Below are 18932 nucleotides of genomic sequence, written 5' to 3' on the forward strand. Positions count from 1 at the left end.
GGGCAGGCAGGGGAGGTGCTGGCTCACGGCCCCCAGAAGCATCAGTTCCTGCTGTACTGGGCACTGGGCCCTTCTGCATGTTGGGCCAGAGCGGAAGGTCGGGTGTGAACAGGGGTGGTGAGGAATGTTGCCCCCTGGCTGAGTGGTGAAGAAGGTGGGGGAAGAATGCCTTTCTGCTATAATCTGCCCACCCGAGGCTGCCCACTTGGCAGCAGCTGGGGCATGAGGACTCTTCAGTGTCCCTGGCCTCTCCTGTGGCTTAAGGTTGTGGCAGGTACCAGATCCTTATAGTGGCAGGTCCTGCAAGCAGTCCCAAGCGAGTTCACCAGGGCAGCTGCCTCACTGATGGGCAAGCTGGCACAGGACTACTGATACCAAATGCTGCGGAAGGTCTAACCAGGGCCAATTCCTTGACTCAAGCGCAGAGGTCATGGCACACAGCCTGCCTGCTGTGGGAGGGAGCTGGGCAGTTCTCTCACTGAATTCTCACAACTTTGTGTAGTGTTTATTACTACTATGCTCATTTTGCAGATAAGAAAATAGAGGCTCAGGGAGCTTAAGTAACAAGCCCTAGGTCACACAGCTCCCCGATTTCACACAGCTCATGTGATTTCTAGTCGATGGCAGCTAGATGCCCAAAGTTTATGCTTTAATCTTTCTAATTCCTCAATTTCCACAACAGCTGAGATCTCTCATCCTTGCTTGTTAACACTTGAGAAAGAAGAGTTTTCTCAAATGTGTAGTTCCACCACTTTCTGGCTGCGTAAATCAGAGCAAGTTCCTTAACCTCTCTGAGCCTCTGGTTCCTTATCTGTAAAGGGAGATAGATCTGTTATGAGAACTAAAGAGAATAGCATAGAAGCACTTAGCAGGATATCTGCTACACAGTGGCACTCGGTAGGTGTTAGTGGGTGTTATTTACATTATTTTCACCAAGGGACTGATATGGCTGGGCTCCACCTTCAGTGCTCTGAATCTAGACTGGAGCAAGCATCAGGACTGGGGCCACCATGGCAGAGCCCACCAACCTTTGGCTGTTATCTAATTGCAGATCAAATCCTGCTACTACCTGCCTTGCTTTGTGACCTCCAAGAACGAGTGCCTCTGGACCGATATGCTCTCCAATTTCGGCTACCCTGGCTACCAGTCCAAACACTATGCCTGCATCCGGCAGAAGGGTGGTTACTGCAGCTGGTACCGAGGATGGGCGCCCCCGGACAAAAGCATCATCAATGCCACAGACCCCTGAGCACCAGACCCTTCCCCACCCTTCCCTCCCTTCCCGCTGAGCTTCCCTCGGACACTAACTCTTCCCAGATGATGACAATGACATTAGTGCCTGTTTTCTTGCAAATTTAGCACTTCGAACACTTAAGGAAAAGTCTATGCTGTCATATGGAGTTTATTTGGAACCATCCTCCTGGCCCCACCCTGCCCCTTCTTTTTGGTTTTGACATCACCCATTTCCACGCGGGAATTTTTGGTGCCATGCCAGAAAGAATGAGGAATGCACACTCCTCTTCTTCGTGATGATATAATCTATTTTTTTAGGAAAACAGAAACCGAAAAACTACCCCATTTGGGCATTGTAACACCTACCCCTCTCTCTTCTCCCCCACCTCACCATCTCCCAGACCCGCTTCCCTCGACCCTTGTCCTCCATCCCAGTACATAAAAGACACAGACAAGGAAGTTGCTGAAAGGTCAACTGTTTCAGGATGAGTCCAGGGCAGCAAGCAGATAGACTCAAGGTACGCAGAAGACCATATACACTGAGGAGATGCTACTGCATTGTCCAACCAGACTATGTCTGTCTGTGTCTGCACGTAAGAGTGAGGGAGGGAAGGAAGAAACTGCAGGAGAGGGTCTGAGAGGGTGCAGCACACTCAATTCCCCCCAGCCCAGTGATGCTGGGGTTGACCAGATGTTTCTGAGTCTGGCAAGCAGCCAGGACAGAATAACAGAACTTTCTTAGTTGATGAAGACTTAAACATCTGCCTGAGGTCAGGAGGCAATTTGCCTGCCTTGTACAAAAGCTCAGGTGAAAGACTGAGATGAATGTCTTTCCTCTCTCTATCTCCCACAAGACTTCCTCCTGGAAAACTCTGGTAGATTTGGCCGGGAGCTTGCCTTTATGTAAATCGGAGGAATACACACATCATACACTATCCACAGATATAGTCAAGTAGAGCTGGGTAGAGAATACTATTTCCAAAGTAGGGTTTAGCTCACCTAGGGGGATGTGTTTGTATACACATTTGCATATACCCACATGGGGACATAAGCTAATTTTTTACAGGACACAGAATTCTGTTCAATGCTGTTAAATATGCCAGTAGTATAATCTCTTCTATTTTGTTGTCGTTGCTTGTTTGAAGAAAATCATGACATTCCAAGTTGACTTTTTTTTTCATTTTAATTAAAATTTGAAATTCTGAACACCCTCGACATCCCTTTAACTGGGGTCATCTGACCTCTGTCCCTCTCCTTTTCTCCTGCTTCATGTTTGGGGCCTTCATTTAACTGCCTTACTGGCTTGGCTCAGATAAGAAAGTTAGTATGGGTCAGGGGCCTGGGCACAGGAGGGAAAGCTGCCTTGGCTAGACGGCCACTTTCCTGGATTTTGGGACAGCCTGCTCTTCTCCCAGCTCACTGGTGGGCGAACACCATCTCCTGAGGTCCTCACCTCATGGGATTAAAATCGGCGGTCACTAGGGAAGCCTGACTCTGCAATCAGCTGTAGGGTTTTTGTTGTGTTTTTGTTTTTTTTTTTTTTTTTTTGAAATAAAACTATAATATAAGTTCTCTGATTAAATAAAATTATTTTCAGTTTAAGTGTTGAAAGTGAGATGCCAAGAGTAGGTGATAATGCATATTTCACAGAGTTGGGGGTGGTAGGATGGTGACATTTAACATGATCACTCTGTCTCTTCTTTCAGATTATGGCTATTTTCCTCTTAGTATTTGTATCTTCAGTTCATTCCACTTTAGGAAACAGAGCTGCCAATTGAAACAGGATTTAAAAAAAGAAGCAGACAACACATTGTGATGTCTTGCACACACACAGACACACACACATGCAAATACCCAGGCAAGGTATTTGGCAGAACTCCTGAGTGGGAAGGCAGTGCAGGCATCCAGTTTCCATGGTATTCATTGGATTATCTTGTACCTTTCACCCTATGGTCATGCCATTTGGCAGGTGGGAAACGGGAGGCTTTGCCCTCTCAACGCAGCTGTGTAAGCAAAAGGAGCTGAGGTCACGGACCAGTGGTCTTTAAAGGGTAAGCCCAAGTCCTTGGTGTTCTGAGATTTTCTTGATTTCAACCTCCAAGTCTTACAAGATGGAACCCCTGACCCAACCACACAAGTGCCCTCTCACAATTGGACATCAGCATCCCCTCTATGAAGCATTGGCCATTCTTGGTCCTTCATGGGGTCACCTCCACTCACACAAGGAGGGACCTGGGGTGAGGCCTGAGCATGAATCATCTGAAGTTTCCCTGTAGAAATGTTGGTGGAACCACAGTCCCATCTGTCAGGCCCTGTCAAAGAGAATAGCAGGTCCTGGGCAAAGAAGGGTCCTTTGCAAAGCGATGTTGGCAGAGGGCGGTTTTTGAGCTTTCTATAAGCTATAGCTTTGTTTATTTCACCTGTTCACTTACTGTATAATTTAAAGTCATTTATGTAGCTGAGACACTTCCGTATTTCAATCATATCGTGAACGTTTTATTTTGCTAAATCTTGTGTCATGTGTAGGCTTTAATATGTGTACATTGTGTTTAAGAGAAAAAAAAAAAAATGAAACCCACATGCCGCCATTTTCCTGAATCAAATTCTAAAGTGGAATGGAGGGTAAAATACTTCTACTGTGCAGGCAGCTAGACTGGCGAACTGGAGAAATGAGAAGGAACTACCACTTGACACTAATCCCTCCTCCTCCCTATCAGCATCCCAGTGCTTTCTGGAGTAGGAAGGAGGAGGGAAAACAGCAAGTACATCCATGTCCTTGCTCTGTATCAACTGGCATTGGGCAGTCTGCTGGTCATTCCCATTCTTTTTCCCCCCTTATTTTTGACCACTCAATTGGGAAGCCATGATTTCTTCTAAAAACCCAGGGCCATGGGAGCTGTGATTCCAAGACCTCTTGGCCTCATCTGGCCATCTCTTCTGCCTCCCTATCCAGAAAGCATTATACCTGGGGCTCTCTCCTCTCAGACCTGTGCTCCATCTGTCTGGGTAGATAATACCAGAGACTCCCATCCTTTACCATCACCCAGCTCCATACCTACATCATGGCAGTCATGGTACAGCCCATGAATATCATTTTTCATATGATGGTTCTTGAACAGTTAAAGAAACAAATGACTTATTGGAACAGCTCTGTCTCAGAAACACTGTGGCCCCTAGGAGACAAGTACCCTCCCCTGCCCAGCCTTTCATCTTGTGTTTGATGATCATCAATATGGATTACCCCAAGATGGCACCCAAGGGTTTGGCTCCTGGCTACCAAAAGTAAAAATATCACCACAGTAGTTTTACACAAGGAAAACACTTTAAAAATCTGATGATAGAAGCAAAACAAAGTGTGAGAATGTAGGGGAGGTGGATATCAACAGCCTCCAAAAATTAGCATTTGGGAGACATGAGGAGGGAAAGAATTTAAGACCGGTTCGTGCTCTCGGGGGAAGGGCTTCACAGATCCTCCCATGCCCTCACCTTTCCCCTTAGCCAGTCTGCTGTCCTGAGACCCAGAAGTGATGGAGAGAAACCAACCAGAGAAAACCCTGTCTGGAAGGAATGTATTTGTTGCTAAATTTTGTGCACTGTTTACAGTTTTCCTCCATGTTATTTATGAATTTTATATTCCGTGAATGTATATTGTCTGTAATGTTGCATAATGTTCACTTTTTATAGTGTGTCCTTTATTCTAAACAGTAAAATGGTTTTATTTCTATCACACACCTGTAGTCCCTTGCCTCCTTATATCCTGACTGCCACTGGGGGTAATATAGACAGCAGAGGGCCTTGGAAGCTGGTCCCACCTGTCCTGGCTGCAGGCAAATGAACATTCCCCTCCCTTCATTCACTTCTAGGGCTTGAGCCCACCCTGCCCCAGTCCTTTCCCAAGGTAGGAGCAGGCATTCTAGATTTCCCCCCAACTGCTAATCCAGCACTGACCTTGCTCCCTGTTTCTATGGCCAGGGTTCTCCATAGCTCTACAGAATCTGGATTCCTATCGAATTAACTATTAGTAGTTCAAGTATTCCCAGACTGGAGCCCTGACTTTGGCTTTCCGTTTTCATCTAAGAATCTCACACCATGAAACTGAGAGGGGAAGGTTGCAAACATCAGTGCCTGATGCCAAACACCCGCCTGAAATTCCAAGTATGGCTTGGCCTAGTTGGAAATGCTAGGAACTCAAGAGGTCCCACTATAGCCGTGAGCCCCTCCTAGAGCTTACAGCTGGACCTGTCATCCTCAATGAGTTGGGTTGGCTGCAGACCCCTCACCCAACTTTCATCCCATTGTTGACAATGTTCCAGGTATAGCTTTTGCCCCTATTTCAAGCTAATCTACTTTGATCACCTATCATATATCAGGCACAGCACTCTACACACATGATTGCATTAAATTTCCACAACCCAATGAGGCTGTCCCACTATCATCCATAGTTTTTAGCTGAGGAAGCCAAGACTCAGGTTAACTCATTGCTCAAGACCTAGTATGCTGGCAGACTAGGATTTAAATTCATTCTGGTTTGATGATAATCCCTGAATTTTCTCTATACTGTTCATACTTTGTTGGAATATGCCAGGTTCCACTTACCTTTGTTTTTTTTTTTAATTTTATTAACTTATTTTGAAAGAGAGAGAGAGGGGGGCAGAGAGAGAAGGAGAGAGAGAATCCCAAGCAGGCTCCACACTGTCAGCGTGAGCCTAACTCAGGGCTTGGACCCACAAACTGCAAGATGATGACCTGAGCCAAAGTTGAACACTTAACTGACTGAGCCACCCAGGCGTCCCTCCACTTACCCTTCTTATTCCAACCAGCATATCTTGGACTCTATGACTCTCACTGGATCAGGTATAAGGGAAAGATAATCAATGGAAGAACCTCTCTGCCTGTTCAGACTGCCCCCACCTGGGGCCTGCAGTCCTACCACTCGTGTGGTAGAATTTCCAGGTCAGCAGCCTGAGCGTGGGATTCTACGAACAGGCCAGTCCCCAGCTGGGACATTCGATACCTTTTTAACCACCCTGTTGCCCAAGATTCACATTCCGTACATGGCAAGCATGGGGACATGGCCCTGCATTCCTTTGACCAGTTTAAGAAGACCACCAAACACACAAGCAGATATATCACAGGCTATTTCCAGCTGCCCAGAACTCTTTCCACCCAACTTCTTTTGGTTGTGGGATAAAGAGCTCTCCACCTTTTCAGGAGATGTCACCCCTCCCACCCAGCTGTCCTATGAATGGGCTCGAAGGACAGCCCATTGAATGAATGAATGCTCCAAGCTAAGCTCCAACCACTTCCCAGAGACAACCTCAGGTACATCCATAAGTCAGAAAGCAAAGGGAACACACAAGGAAAGTGCCCTTCGATGATCAATGCAAACAAAATACAACAGCTTTTATCAAAATAAAAGTTGGAACCAGGTTCTGCCCAGGGCTCAAGGGAAACAACATCCAACCTTTGAAACATCTTTTATCTTTATTATCAGCGTTTGGCTCCAAAATGCCAGCTCAAGTTGTCCCTGAATTTGCTGAAAATTCCCAATATCCCAAGGGATGCCATCCACCTTTGTCATTTGTCCTGCTACCTAAAATTTCACCTGAAGACTTTATTCTTTTCCTAAGAAAGCCAGGTATTCTCACAGGACATCACAACTCTTCCTTAGAGCCCAGGCAATCAGGGAGTGGCCCTCAGCCCACTCCTTATCCAACAGGACTGAAAACATGGACATCTGTTTTCATTCCATACCATTAAGATAATCAGAGTCAAAAAGGGCACTCACCATTGGCTTATGGTTGGGGAAAAACGTTTGCTCCACAAGTGGGAACTTCTCAGGACCCAGAGAATGGAAGATCTTAATGAGTTGAGAGAACTAGGAGAGAAGAGGAAAGAACATTGGTCAATCTTTGTTATCCAGTATGGTGGAACTTCCCACTTGATCCCAGACCTCCAGTATCAGACTATTCTGAGCTGAGCGGCAGTAGCTGTTCCCTGTTTGCAGGATGAAGACCAGATTCCTTGGCTGGAATCTCATCCTCTCGATTATCTGGTTGCATAAGCCCTTCATTCCTGCCAGGCCGCTGAGTTCAGCTCGCTTACATTTGACGAGCATTTACTACCCCCTCAACATTTCACACAAGCACAACGTGCTGACACTCATGCCATGTCTCCAGCCTGCAAAGTCTTTCTTTCTAGAGAGGTAGTACTACCTAACAGTTTAGGGTGTAGACTCTGGATTCAAATTCTCCACCACTTAACTAGCCCCATAAGCCTGGAAAGTTGCTCCAGGCTTCTGAGCTTCAGTTTCCTCATTTGTAAGTGGAGAAAGCAAGAGATCCAATATTGTAAGGATTAAATATGCAACGTATTAAAAGCTGTATCTGGTCCCTAGGGGCACTTGAATGTTAGATATTATTATTTATCATAAATACAGCTGACCCTTGGACAACATGGGTTTGAACTGTGCAGGTCTACTTACATGCAAATTTTTTTTTTTTTTTTGATAAATACAGTACAGTACTGTAAATGTATTTTCTCTTCCTTATGATTTTCTTAATAACACTTTCTTTTCCCTCACCTACTTTATTGTAAGAATACAACATATAATACATATAATATATGAAGTATGTGTTAATTGACCATGTATATTATTGGTAAAGCTTCCAGTCAACAGTAGGCTATCAGTAGTTAAGTTTGGGGAGGGGAGTCAAAAGTTACACAGATTTTCAGAGTTGGCATTCCAACTCCTGCATTGTTCTAGGGTCATCTCTGATTTCTCTGTTTTTACAACCACGCTCTTCTCCAGCAGCTCGAGCAGCATCCCTTCCACACCTGGCTCCTTTTGCTTTAGCACTTTCTGGTTTCACCGTAGAGGTTGCTAACATCTCCAGAGCTAGGTGGTAAGCTTCTGAAAGGCAGGCCTTGAGCTTAAGTTTTTCTCCATCAGCCCACACCACCCAGCACCCTTGGGAGCTCATTTTGTTCTTGGCACTGTGCTTTGATATTGGGATAACAAGCTAAGCATGGAAGACCAGGCCTTGAGGGGAGACAACGTGGGCAGATGGCTGAGATAACAATGCCTTTCTGGAGGAAAGCAAGGGGATTGAGAAGCCTAGAAGAGGAACAGAGAAGGGGTCAGGATGACTCCCTGGAGCAGATGACACAGAGAAGATGGAAGGGCACTTCAGGTATGCACTGGAGACCCTCAGTGGCTGTCATAGCTGTGGCCCTGGATCCAGGGGACAGTGAGAGAGGAGGACGAAGGGTGATCCATGACAGATCCCTGGGAGCCTTGGAATTTATCCAGAAAGCAAAAGGGAACTCCTGGTGGACATAAGTGGGAAGGGCATGGAAAATTCTGATCAGGATTAAGAATGCTACAATTTGTGGCCTATGGTGGGTGTCCAATGGCTAGAAGGCATGCCAAGTCTTGTACCAGACTTGACTTGGGAGTAAGTCAACACTAATGGCTCAGAGAGAATGGGTAACTTAAGAACTTTCTACAACTAGACTTGGTCTGCAAACTCCTGGGGTATAGTCTGCAGGTGTGATGCAACATGGAGTCCAGTTAGAGGGTTTGAGGGATCTCAGAAATATGAGAAATGATGGAGGATCTCTCAGTTTACAGATAAGGATGCTGAAGTCTAGAGAGAATATGTAACTCTATGATCAAGCACACGAATTTTGGAGATGTCCAGCTCCAGTTTCCTTATCTGTACAATAGAGACATGAGCAAAATCTACTCATCAGGGTGGTTCTAAAGATCAAATATAATATGTATGTTATGAGTTCAGCATAGCACACAGTGCTACTGAATGGTAGCTGCTACCATCACAATGTCTATGTGGAAAAACAAGGTAGGGGGTGTGGGCTAATGCTATCTAGGTCCCTTTCCAGAATCTGGGATGCCATAGGCCAAAAATCTCAGGGTAGAATAAAGAGACCAGAGCTATGATAGCAGTGGTTAAAAACTATCTATATCTACTAAATTAATGTATATATCCATTCAATAAATATTGAGCGCCAACTCTGCAGAGACCTTGATGGCATTCACTATTTACTGAATGAATATAATAATTGTCACCATGTATTGAGTGTGTACTTTGTGGCAGCCACTTGTATTAACTCACAACCTTACCAGGATGACCCTATTATTATCATCATTTTACAAATATGGAAAATAAACTCAGAGAGATTAAACAAGTTGTTCAAGATGATACAGCTCATAAATTGAGGCTCCTGGAACTAAGGCAATCTGGCTCCAGAGCCCATGTTCTCGACCACTGCCCTCCCACCAGGAGGCCAAGCAGAGGGAAATAAAGCAAGAGACAAGATGGTTTAGAGCTTCACAGAGCACACTACAGTACGTACCCCCAGCCTCCACATTTCCTGTCTCCCTACCCTGCTTTATTTTCCCTTTTGAAAATTTTTCAAATTTTCAAAATTTCAAAAATTTTCCCTTATGAACCACTTCTATGACATATTACATATTGGGCATATTTATTAATAGACTGCATGTGCCCCTGGTCACTAGAATATAAGATCCATGGGGCAGGGATTTGGGTCTGATCTGCCCACTGCTATGTTCCTAGGACTTAGAACAGTGCCTGGAACATAGTAGGCATTGAATAAATATTTGTTGCATGAATGAATTACTTTGGTAGGGAAAACAGATAATACACAAAAGAATGGATAAATATATCATCCTAGATGGAGATAAGTATTGGGGGGAAATAAAGCAGGGTAAGGGAATTGAGAGTATTTGGGGGAGTGGTATCCTCGGAGAAGCCTCTTTTACAGGTAATATTTGAATGAAGACTAATAAATCAAGGGACAAATGAAATTAATGAATACAAAGCAGGGAAAATCAGTCTTGGGGGTTGAAGAGACATGGCTTTAAGTTCTGGTTTCACCCCTCCCAGGCTATATGACCCTGGGTGAGTTCCTTAGCTGCTCAGAAACTGAGATTCTTTTTCTGTAAAATGAAGTAATGTCCACTTCACATGATAGCCATAGTTTGAGCACCAGGCAGCACGATTTTCAGATTAATACACAGTAAGTGCTCAACAATGCCTACTGTTAATAAAAGTGATACGATTTAATATAAGTAAGAACAGTAAGGTACCTTAATGTTACCACTAATGTTATTTATAAGATAACACTGTATCGTACCATGTTGTTATATCGTATTCCTTAGGCAACAATTACAAGAAGAGGCCTGCTTATTGAGTTGCTTAAAAAAGACTCATTACTGAGGCCTCCATGATGAAGGATGGGACGGGCCCGTTTCAGGGCTGGGACGCCACCCACTGCCGCCCACCTCACTCCAGGTCAGCCTGGCCCATCACCTACCACCCAGGGCTTGCTGCAGAAGTTGTAGACAGAATAGAGGGAGTTGACAGCAGGCAGCCCTCCGTACTGGAGGCCGATGACCAGGCTTCGGTAGTCTTCGCCCAGCGCCATGCTGTAGGCATGCTGGCGGACCAGGATGAAGTCTGGCTTGAAGGATCTGTAAAGAGAGGGGCTGGCAGTAGTGTCACCACATTGGGTATTGATGGAAGGCCAGGGCATCGGGCCACAGCCTGCTGGGGATAGCACTGACCTGGTCTGGTTGCTGCCAGCAGGGAGCTCTCAGGTCAGAATGGGGAGGGGGTGGGGGAGTGTGGAGGGGGACAGTTGGATGCAAACACACAGCAGCTACAGAATCAAAGGGCTGAAAACAACTCACATTTTATCCATTTTCTTTTTTAGGTGGTTTTCTAGATTTTCTACGTTGAACAAACGTTCATTTACAATCAGAGGAAAATGGATCAAATAACTCAGTGAATACACTGCCGTTTTTACTAGGCAGCACGTATTGCCTCACTGAATCCTCATAGCTTCCCAAGGACGCGGGCATTGCTGCCAGCAACTGCATTTTACAGATGAGCACCGATAAAGGGAATTTTCACCTTTACGTTTGTGTGTTCCAGGCTCCCAGGGAAGCTATACTTTAACATTTACCAAGGTCAAAATGACTCAGCAAAACCTCAACGCATGGGATCTGTTTCTGCCCTGAGTGCGCATTGTGTATATCTGCTTTGTTAAAGAAAATAACCAAAAAAAGGAGCATTCTAAACACAAAAGATATGAAAAAGTAAGAAAATTCCCTGGTTTCTGTAAGATTAAAGTCATACAGCCCTGCAATTATTAGAAACTTAAGATAAAGCCTGCAACTTTCTGAAATGTTCTTTGTCTAATAATTTGTAAATTTTATGTAAAAAAAATGCATATAGCTCTCCATCAAATGTTTCCTTACTGGAGCACTCTCCTGTTTCTAAAAACCGTGTGTCCCTGGCAGCTGTCGTAACTGGGGCTCGAACAAAACTCTCTCTTTGTCTCTCTCTCTTTTTTTTTTAAAGAAATTTCCAAAACGTTTGTTCATTTTTTGTGCATAGCACCGAGGCTCACAAAGATTAAGTCACTTGCTCAAAAAGACATACTGCAGGTACATAGCAGGGTCAGATACGTGTAACCTCATGGCCCTAGTTCTCAACTACCATGCAGCATGGTATGTATATATATATACCTATATATACGTAATATGTATATATTTATATATACCCTGTATATTTCAAACATGTCCCTTTTAAGTAGCAACCTCTGGAAAGCAGCAAGAGTATTAATATGATGGCCAAGAACATGCCAGGCTCTTTGCTGGGCCCCTTTGGAGACATGATCCTGATTAGCACTTACAAGCAGATCTGGGTAAGGTTGGGACTATTTCTCCACTTTATAGATGGGAACACACAGCTCAGAGAAGTCATAAACTTCCCCAAGTCACAAAGCTGGGAAGCAGGGGACCCATGTGTGAACTCAGGTGATCTCGCTCCAAGTCCATATACTCTTCTTCCCTCCATCACATGGCTCCAGGTGGATTCACACACTGTTTTGCTCACACTGCCAAGGTTCCATCTATTTCTAGATTCCTCACTTCTAGCTCACATGAGATAATCAGCTTCCCAATGGGTGGGTGGTTTACACTCAAAATGGTATGATCTGTTTGTCTCACCCAGAGTTAAGACACTCAGCTTCAAATAAACTGTTTCTCTTTAAAATAATTCAAATGTAAGTTAAAATAACTGTCAAATGGGAAGGACTTGTCCCAGTGGAGACAGAAGGAAAGAATGTGCAGCAGGTGCAGACATTTCCCAAATTGTTCTGAGCTTGGGTCTCGTTGTACACCCCAGGGCCTGGCACCATGGAGCACACATGGGGTGTAGTAAGTATGTGTTGGAGGAATCAATGATGTACATGAATATTACTTCCTCGTCCCTAAAGGAAATGGCAAGGGTCTCGCCCATGAAGTTGTAACTCATCCCAGAGGAGACATGTGGATGCTGACATCTTGGGTATGGCTGACACTGGGCTCATGGAAATGGTCAATCACATCACTCTGTAGTTGGGTTAGAGGCTTGGAATTATTACGCCTATATCCTTATTGCATTCTTAGAGCTGAACCAGTCCAACTAATGGATTTTACAGATGGGGAAACTGAGGCCCATAGCAAGGCAGTGATGTGTCCCAGGACACCAGGCAAAACCATTGCAGAGCAGGAGGTCGCACCCAGGTCCCTCCTCTGGCTTTCCTGCTCTTTGTGCTCCACTTCATTGGCTCTTACAGCAACAGAGGGAAGGAAAGAAGGGGCGAGTGGCGGGTCTCTAACAGGGATCTGATGGCAATACAGAGCACTGACAAAATATAGCCATATTCTGCTTTCATTTGATTGTAAAAGTAACACATGTTCATTGTGTGTAACAAACAAAAAAAAACCCTTGAAAACACAAAAATGTCAACAGAATTACTTGTAATTCTCAACTCAGAGAAAATCCCTAATAACCTTGTATGTACTTCCTTATATGTACATTACAATCCAATGATCTATTTTTAATGTATATAATATGCATTCATACTCATAATTGACTTCATGCTTTCTATTAATTATTACTTTCCTATTTTCCACATATTATAGTGTAGGCATTTCTCCTACTAACAAAATATCTTCAAAAATATCCTTTCTAATGGCCACCTAACCGTCTACTGAATGGATATACCATAATTAAGTCAAGTTATCATCCACTATTATCAAGTAGGCTACTTCCAATACTTCACACACGTATATCTTTGCACACAAATCAATGCCTTCCTTTTTAACGATTTCCTTAAGATAGATTTTAAGAAGTGGGATTACGGGCTCAAAGGGTATGAATTATTTCTTTAAAGTACCCAAACGTACCCAAATCTTTTAAAGGTGTATACCACCTATTGTATATGACAGTGTCTGTATCACGGCAGCCCCACCAACACAGCAGTTTTTTTAAAATACATTCAAAAAAATACATGTTTTAAATTTGATAAGCAACTTTCCCCAAGATACTCTGTATCCCCACAGCTGTCTTACCTTGCATATCTGTGACTTAGGTGAGTTTGAGTACTTCCATTAACCATTTGCATTTTCTTTTCTGTAAAATTCTGCCCACATCTCTTTACTGATGTGATTTCTGTGTATAGGATGCTGCCCTTTATCACACTGTCCTCTGTGGCAAAATTTTTACTAGCTGTTTGCTTGCCTTTTTTTTTTTTTTAATGGCTGTGCACCTTCAAAAAACCATATAAATTCATTTTCTATTTCCTTTTAGTCAAAACTATGAGTCTCTCCATTTTTTACTTCTCTGCTTTGATGATCAGAGGGTCTTCTAGGGCCCTGGTTCTCACAATGAGACACCTCTTACACCCAGCAGCGTGACTTTCCCCAGAGAAAACAGTGGCAGCAAACTTGGTGTCTTCCTAGGGGTAACTCCACTTTGCCCAGGAGGAAATAATTAAAGGTCTCATGCTGGCTAGCCTGCCAGTTTTTCACTGTTTGTGGAGAACTCATAAGAGAGACATAGCCTGGTGGGGCGGAGCTGGGGTTGGGAAGCAGATCTGGCTCTCTAGAAAAAGAGGGTGCCCTTCCAAGATCATCTTCCAGGAGGAGTATCTGAAGGCCTGTCTTGGGAGACTCCAATTCCAGTCCCAGATGTTATGATGCACTTTCTCTCGAGGACTTCTAGAACTCACCTCTAAATTGGAATCTTTCTGATTCTTTGAAATAAAAGTAGCGGTCACTTCCTCTTTGTCTTTAAGGATTTGGAAACCTACCTCAAGATGCACTCAAAGTGCTCTTTCAAATTATACAGCCGTTACTTGCTGAAAGCCCTCTGAAGGCTCCCTCTATCTGACAACAGATCCTAGGCTCTTTACCATGGCAACAAGGCCCCTGCCCACCTCTCCATCCTCACTTTCTACCTTTCTCCCTCCCTCACCTCCCCTGAGCCACACTGACACCTTCTCTTCCTCTAACTCTCTCCCTGTATGCTCCTCCCCAAGTGGTGCCCAGGGGGCCTCGATCTCCTCACTTACTCATCAGCTTGGATGCATTTCCTCAAAGACACCTGTCCTGCTCACTCTATTGAAGTTTGCCCCAAACCCCATATTGCCCTATTTTCCTTTCTTTACAGCTCTTGTGGCAATTTTATTTCTCCTGTTTTATCTGTTTAGTCTTTTATTGCTGTCTCTTCCCTCTAAAGATGACAGCTCAATGAGAACAGAGGACGTGCTTGTCTTGAACAAAATAGACCATACCAATGTTTTTAAATGAATGACTGAATTAATGAACGTATGTATAAATGAGTGAACAAATGAATGAGAATGAGGTGAACTGACCACTGGAAAAGGGCGGGACCTCTTTATTTGTGGTCCTAGTGAAGAGAACTGGGACTGACAGCCAGAATTTCCAGGAGATAGCATGTGGCCCCTAACAACTAGGGACTGCCTTACAAGGTAACATGTTCTATACTTCTGGAGATATGTTAGCATCATCAAGAAAGTTTTAACCCCAGGGAATTCAAGATGGACCCCATGACCTCTTAACATTCTCAAGTATAATATGTGGAAAAACAAACACTTAATATGAGTGATATATCTGGGCAAACCAGGCACATGTTATGGTTTGAATACTGCCAATCATTGCTACATAGAATGCACAGGGTCCTTCCTGACAGCTTGTGGTATGAGGGATTTGCAAGGAATGCAGAGAAATTAGTGAGTTGAGTCAGGCGACCTGTGGCATGAAGTTCTGCCCTCCATACCTAGCACCTCAGCCTCTCTATCCAGTCAAGGAATGGCCATGCCCTGATGTCACCCAACATCCAAGAATGTGGCCACCAGCAGTTCTCAGGCCCTGACAGTGGGCTGAAATCCTGGTAGAGGCCGGAGACCCTGAGATGACAGGGACATGATCCCTGCTTTCAGGAAACCCACAGTCCAAGAGGAGTTGAGTGCAATTCTAAAGGACTAGGACTCACGAAATGCACCAATGAGTAAGTGAAATAGAGGCATGTACAAGGTATGAAGGTGGACCAAAGGTGTATTCAACTCTGTCTGGGGGTGGGTGTGGATAAGTGTGTACCGGGAGGCTTGGGTCTTAACAGGAAAGTAGGGGTTTGCCATGTGGGCAGGGGTTTGCAGGTATTCCAGGTAGAGGGAACGGCACCTGTAACCATCTTTTTCTTCTGAGTTATATGAACCATTAAGTTCCCTTTGATGCCTACACTGGCTTGACTTGGGTCTGTTGCCTGCCATCACTCTTGCTCTGACTAATACTGGGAGGAAGTGGCAAAGTTTGCAATTGGTTACATGGCTGGAATATAAGGTCTGAGGAGGTGGTGGCAAGAGATGAGGCTGGGTAAAAAGTCTCAATGGCTCTCATGAGCCCCTTCCTGCCCCCTTGTCTCCACGGTCCCACTGGGTCCAAGCCCTGCATCTTTCATGCCTGGGCAAGGCGGCCTCCTTCAATACCATACAAATCAGCACACCCCAGCTGCAGCCTATGCCTGGGTTTTCTCATTATTTCAGCTTTAGACTTAATATGAGCTGTATCACTTGGGTCCCTGGTTCCAGAGCTTTCTCAGAAGTGGTTGTCAGTATTGGAGAGGAAAACCAAGGACAACATATAATTAAATGGTAGAGATGGGACAGGTGATGCACTGCTGGGAGATTACTGGGTGCTTCGGGCAATGTCAGGAGGCAGGGGGCAAAGCCTGAGTGACTTTTAACCATCAAAGAAGTGTAATGATTTCCTCGAATATGCAGAAACTGTGGTGGCAAGAACAGATCTTGGCTAGGCTGTGCCTGGGACCTAAGTTAATAAGCAGAAGCCTCATTAATCTCAGCCACTTGACTGCAATTTTGTAACGGTCCCTCATTCCCTGAGGGTCAGGATGACAAAGGGTGATGATGATGCTGATTTCGGCCATGCTGACCCATCACGCCCAGATCTGATCTCAATTGTGCCTGGGAAGGCTCTAGACTTTCTGACATAGGTGTTCACCAGCAGAGAGAGGCTTCAGGTTCCCTCTGAAGTGTCTCCACACTCCTTCATCCTTCTCTATCTGAAAACTCAACCTTGGGTACCAAATCTGGAGAAGTGAGACCAACAGAACTGATAAAAACCAGCAGAAACAGGTGTCCAGAGAAAAAGGACAGGGGGAGTTCAAAACACTGAAATGGTCTCCATACCCCTGAGTGTCTATGGACCACTGTGTTGTGACAAGGATAGAACAGAGAGGATGTGCACACTTTGCAGACGGAGAGCCATATGGAAGGACTTTGGGAGTTAGGGATGCTTCCCACCAGCCTGAGGACTGCAAGAAATTAGTCCAGGCTGAAAAGAAATTAGGTGGCAGCCAACCAACAGTCTGGCAAGGAGAGGACAACAGGATGCTGCAGCGAGGCTGTGGGGCCCGCACGGCAGCTGCCAGCGGCGCAGCATAACGATGGTGGGGAAGGGGCCCAGTGGGGCTTTTGGACGGCCGGGCTCTCTGATGAATCCCGTGGCCCACTTTGTGAACCATTAGGAGGTTAATAAAACACAGACGTGAGTTGCTGGAGGAAGTGGGCTTCCTCATCTCCCTTCTCAGACTCAGAATCTCCATCTCTCTGTCCTGGCCTCTCATTTCATTTCAGAGAAGGAGTCCTTGCTGCTCTCTCCTTGCTCCACCCTCCTCTTCTGTCACTTTGGGGAACCCTACATGTTATGCGTTAAACTGTGTCCCCCCGAAAGGTACACTGAAGTCTTAATCCCTGTTACTGGTGAACGTGACCTTATTTGGAAATAGGTTTTTGCAGATTTAATCAAGCTAAGATGAGGTCATACTGGAGTAGACTGGGCCCTCATCCAATGACTGGTGTCTTTAGAAGAAGAGGGAAATTTGGATACAGACACACAGAGAGGAAGAGTAGAATGCCATGTGATGAAGGAATCAAAGACTGGAACGACAGGTCTACACTCCAAGGAGTACCAAGAATTGGTGGTAACCACGAGAAGCTGGGAAGAGGCCAGGAAGAACCCTCCCTACATCCTTGAGAAGGGAACATGGTGCTGCTGACACCTTGATCACACACTTCCAGCCTCCATCACCATATTGAGGATTCATTTCTCCTGCTGAAGTCACCCAGCCTGCGGTGCTTGGCCACAGCAGCCTCAGGAAATGGGTACACTGCCCAGTGCCAGTATTTCCTCCTCCTCGCCACTTTCAGAACTTCCTGGCCTCCTTCGCTCTTGGGTGTGCTTATCCCCTGCTGCCTCCCCACTTCCCAAGACAATAACCCCAACCCCAACCCAACAATAAGAAACTACCACTTAAAAATTTTTTTTAAATGTTTATCATTTTTGGGGGGGGGGGAGGGGCAGAGAGAGAGAGGGAGACACAGATTCCAAAGCAGGCTCCAGGCTCTGAGCTGTCAGCACACAGCACAATGAGGGGCTTGAACTCATGAACTGTGAGATCATGACCTGAGCCTAAGTCAGACGCTTAACTGACTGAGCCACCCAGGTGTCCATTATTATTTTTTAAAATAATTTGTCACATTAATTAACACACAGTGTATACACTGTAGTCTTGGCTTAGGGAGTAGATTCCCGGGATTCATCGTTTACATACAACAACCCAGTGCTCATCCCAACAAGTGCCCTCCTCAATGCCCATCACCCATTTTCCCTTCTCCCCCAACCCCCCACCCCACTATCAACCTTCAGTTTGTTCTCTGTATTTGAGTCTCTCATGGTTTGCCTCCCTCTCTGTAACTTATTTTTCCTTCCCTTCCCCTATGGTCTTGTTAAGTTTCTCAAATCCCACATATGAGTGAAAACATATGATATCTGTCTTTTTCTGACTGGCTTATTCATAATACCCTCCAGTTCCATCCACATTGTTGCAAATGGCAAGATTTTATTACAGGAGTGCTGATTCATAGGGTCACATGGACCCCAATGTTTATAGCAGCGCTATCAACAATAGCCAAATTATGTAAAGAGTCTAAATGTCCATCAACTGATGAATGGATAAAGAAGATGTGGTATATATATATATATTATACTATATATAATACACACACACACACACACACACACACACACACACACACTCAATGAAATACTACTCAGCAACAAAAAAGAAACTTCCATTTTAAGGCTAAAGATGGACTGACAAGTAATGTTTGTATTTACATAAAAGAATGAACAAATCAACATATCAATAAATGCATGGAGACTTGCTTGGAAGGATGTTTATCAAAATGTTACCCTGGTTATCTCTGAAGATTGGGATGTAAAA

The 18932-nt window shown here is 44.8% G+C and overlaps 2 protein-coding genes across 3 annotated transcripts in view; one reads left to right on the plus strand and one right to left on the minus strand.

Annotated features, from left to right (window-relative positions):
• Nucleotides 1-4962, plus strand: part of TIMP3 (TIMP metallopeptidase inhibitor 3) — a 58844-nt gene extending 53882 nt beyond the window's left edge. Inside the window, exon 5 of the mRNA XM_015068842.3 lies at nucleotides 1052-4962. Coding sequence (XP_014924328.1) covers nucleotides 1052-1249 — 198 coding nt within the window. The 3' untranslated portion in view covers nucleotides 1250-4962. The remainder of the gene's footprint in view (nucleotides 1-1051) is intronic.
• Nucleotides 1-18932, minus strand: part of SYN3 (synapsin III) — a 464763-nt gene that overhangs the window by 300596 nt on the left and 145235 nt on the right. For both annotated transcript variants that reach the window (XM_027070900.2, XM_027070901.2), the window contains exons 5-6: nucleotides 10591-10747; nucleotides 7022-7111 (exon numbers count right to left, since the gene is read on the minus strand). In XM_027070900.2, coding sequence (XP_026926701.2) covers nucleotides 7022-7111; nucleotides 10591-10747 — 247 coding nt within the window. The remainder of the gene's footprint in view (nucleotides 1-7021; nucleotides 7112-10590; nucleotides 10748-18932) is intronic.

Source organism: Acinonyx jubatus, chromosome B4 (assembly GCF_027475565.1).
Source record: "Acinonyx jubatus isolate Ajub_Pintada_27869175 chromosome B4, VMU_Ajub_asm_v1.0, whole genome shotgun sequence".
NCBI classification, from domain to species: Eukaryota; Metazoa; Chordata; class Mammalia; order Carnivora; family Felidae; genus Acinonyx; species Acinonyx jubatus.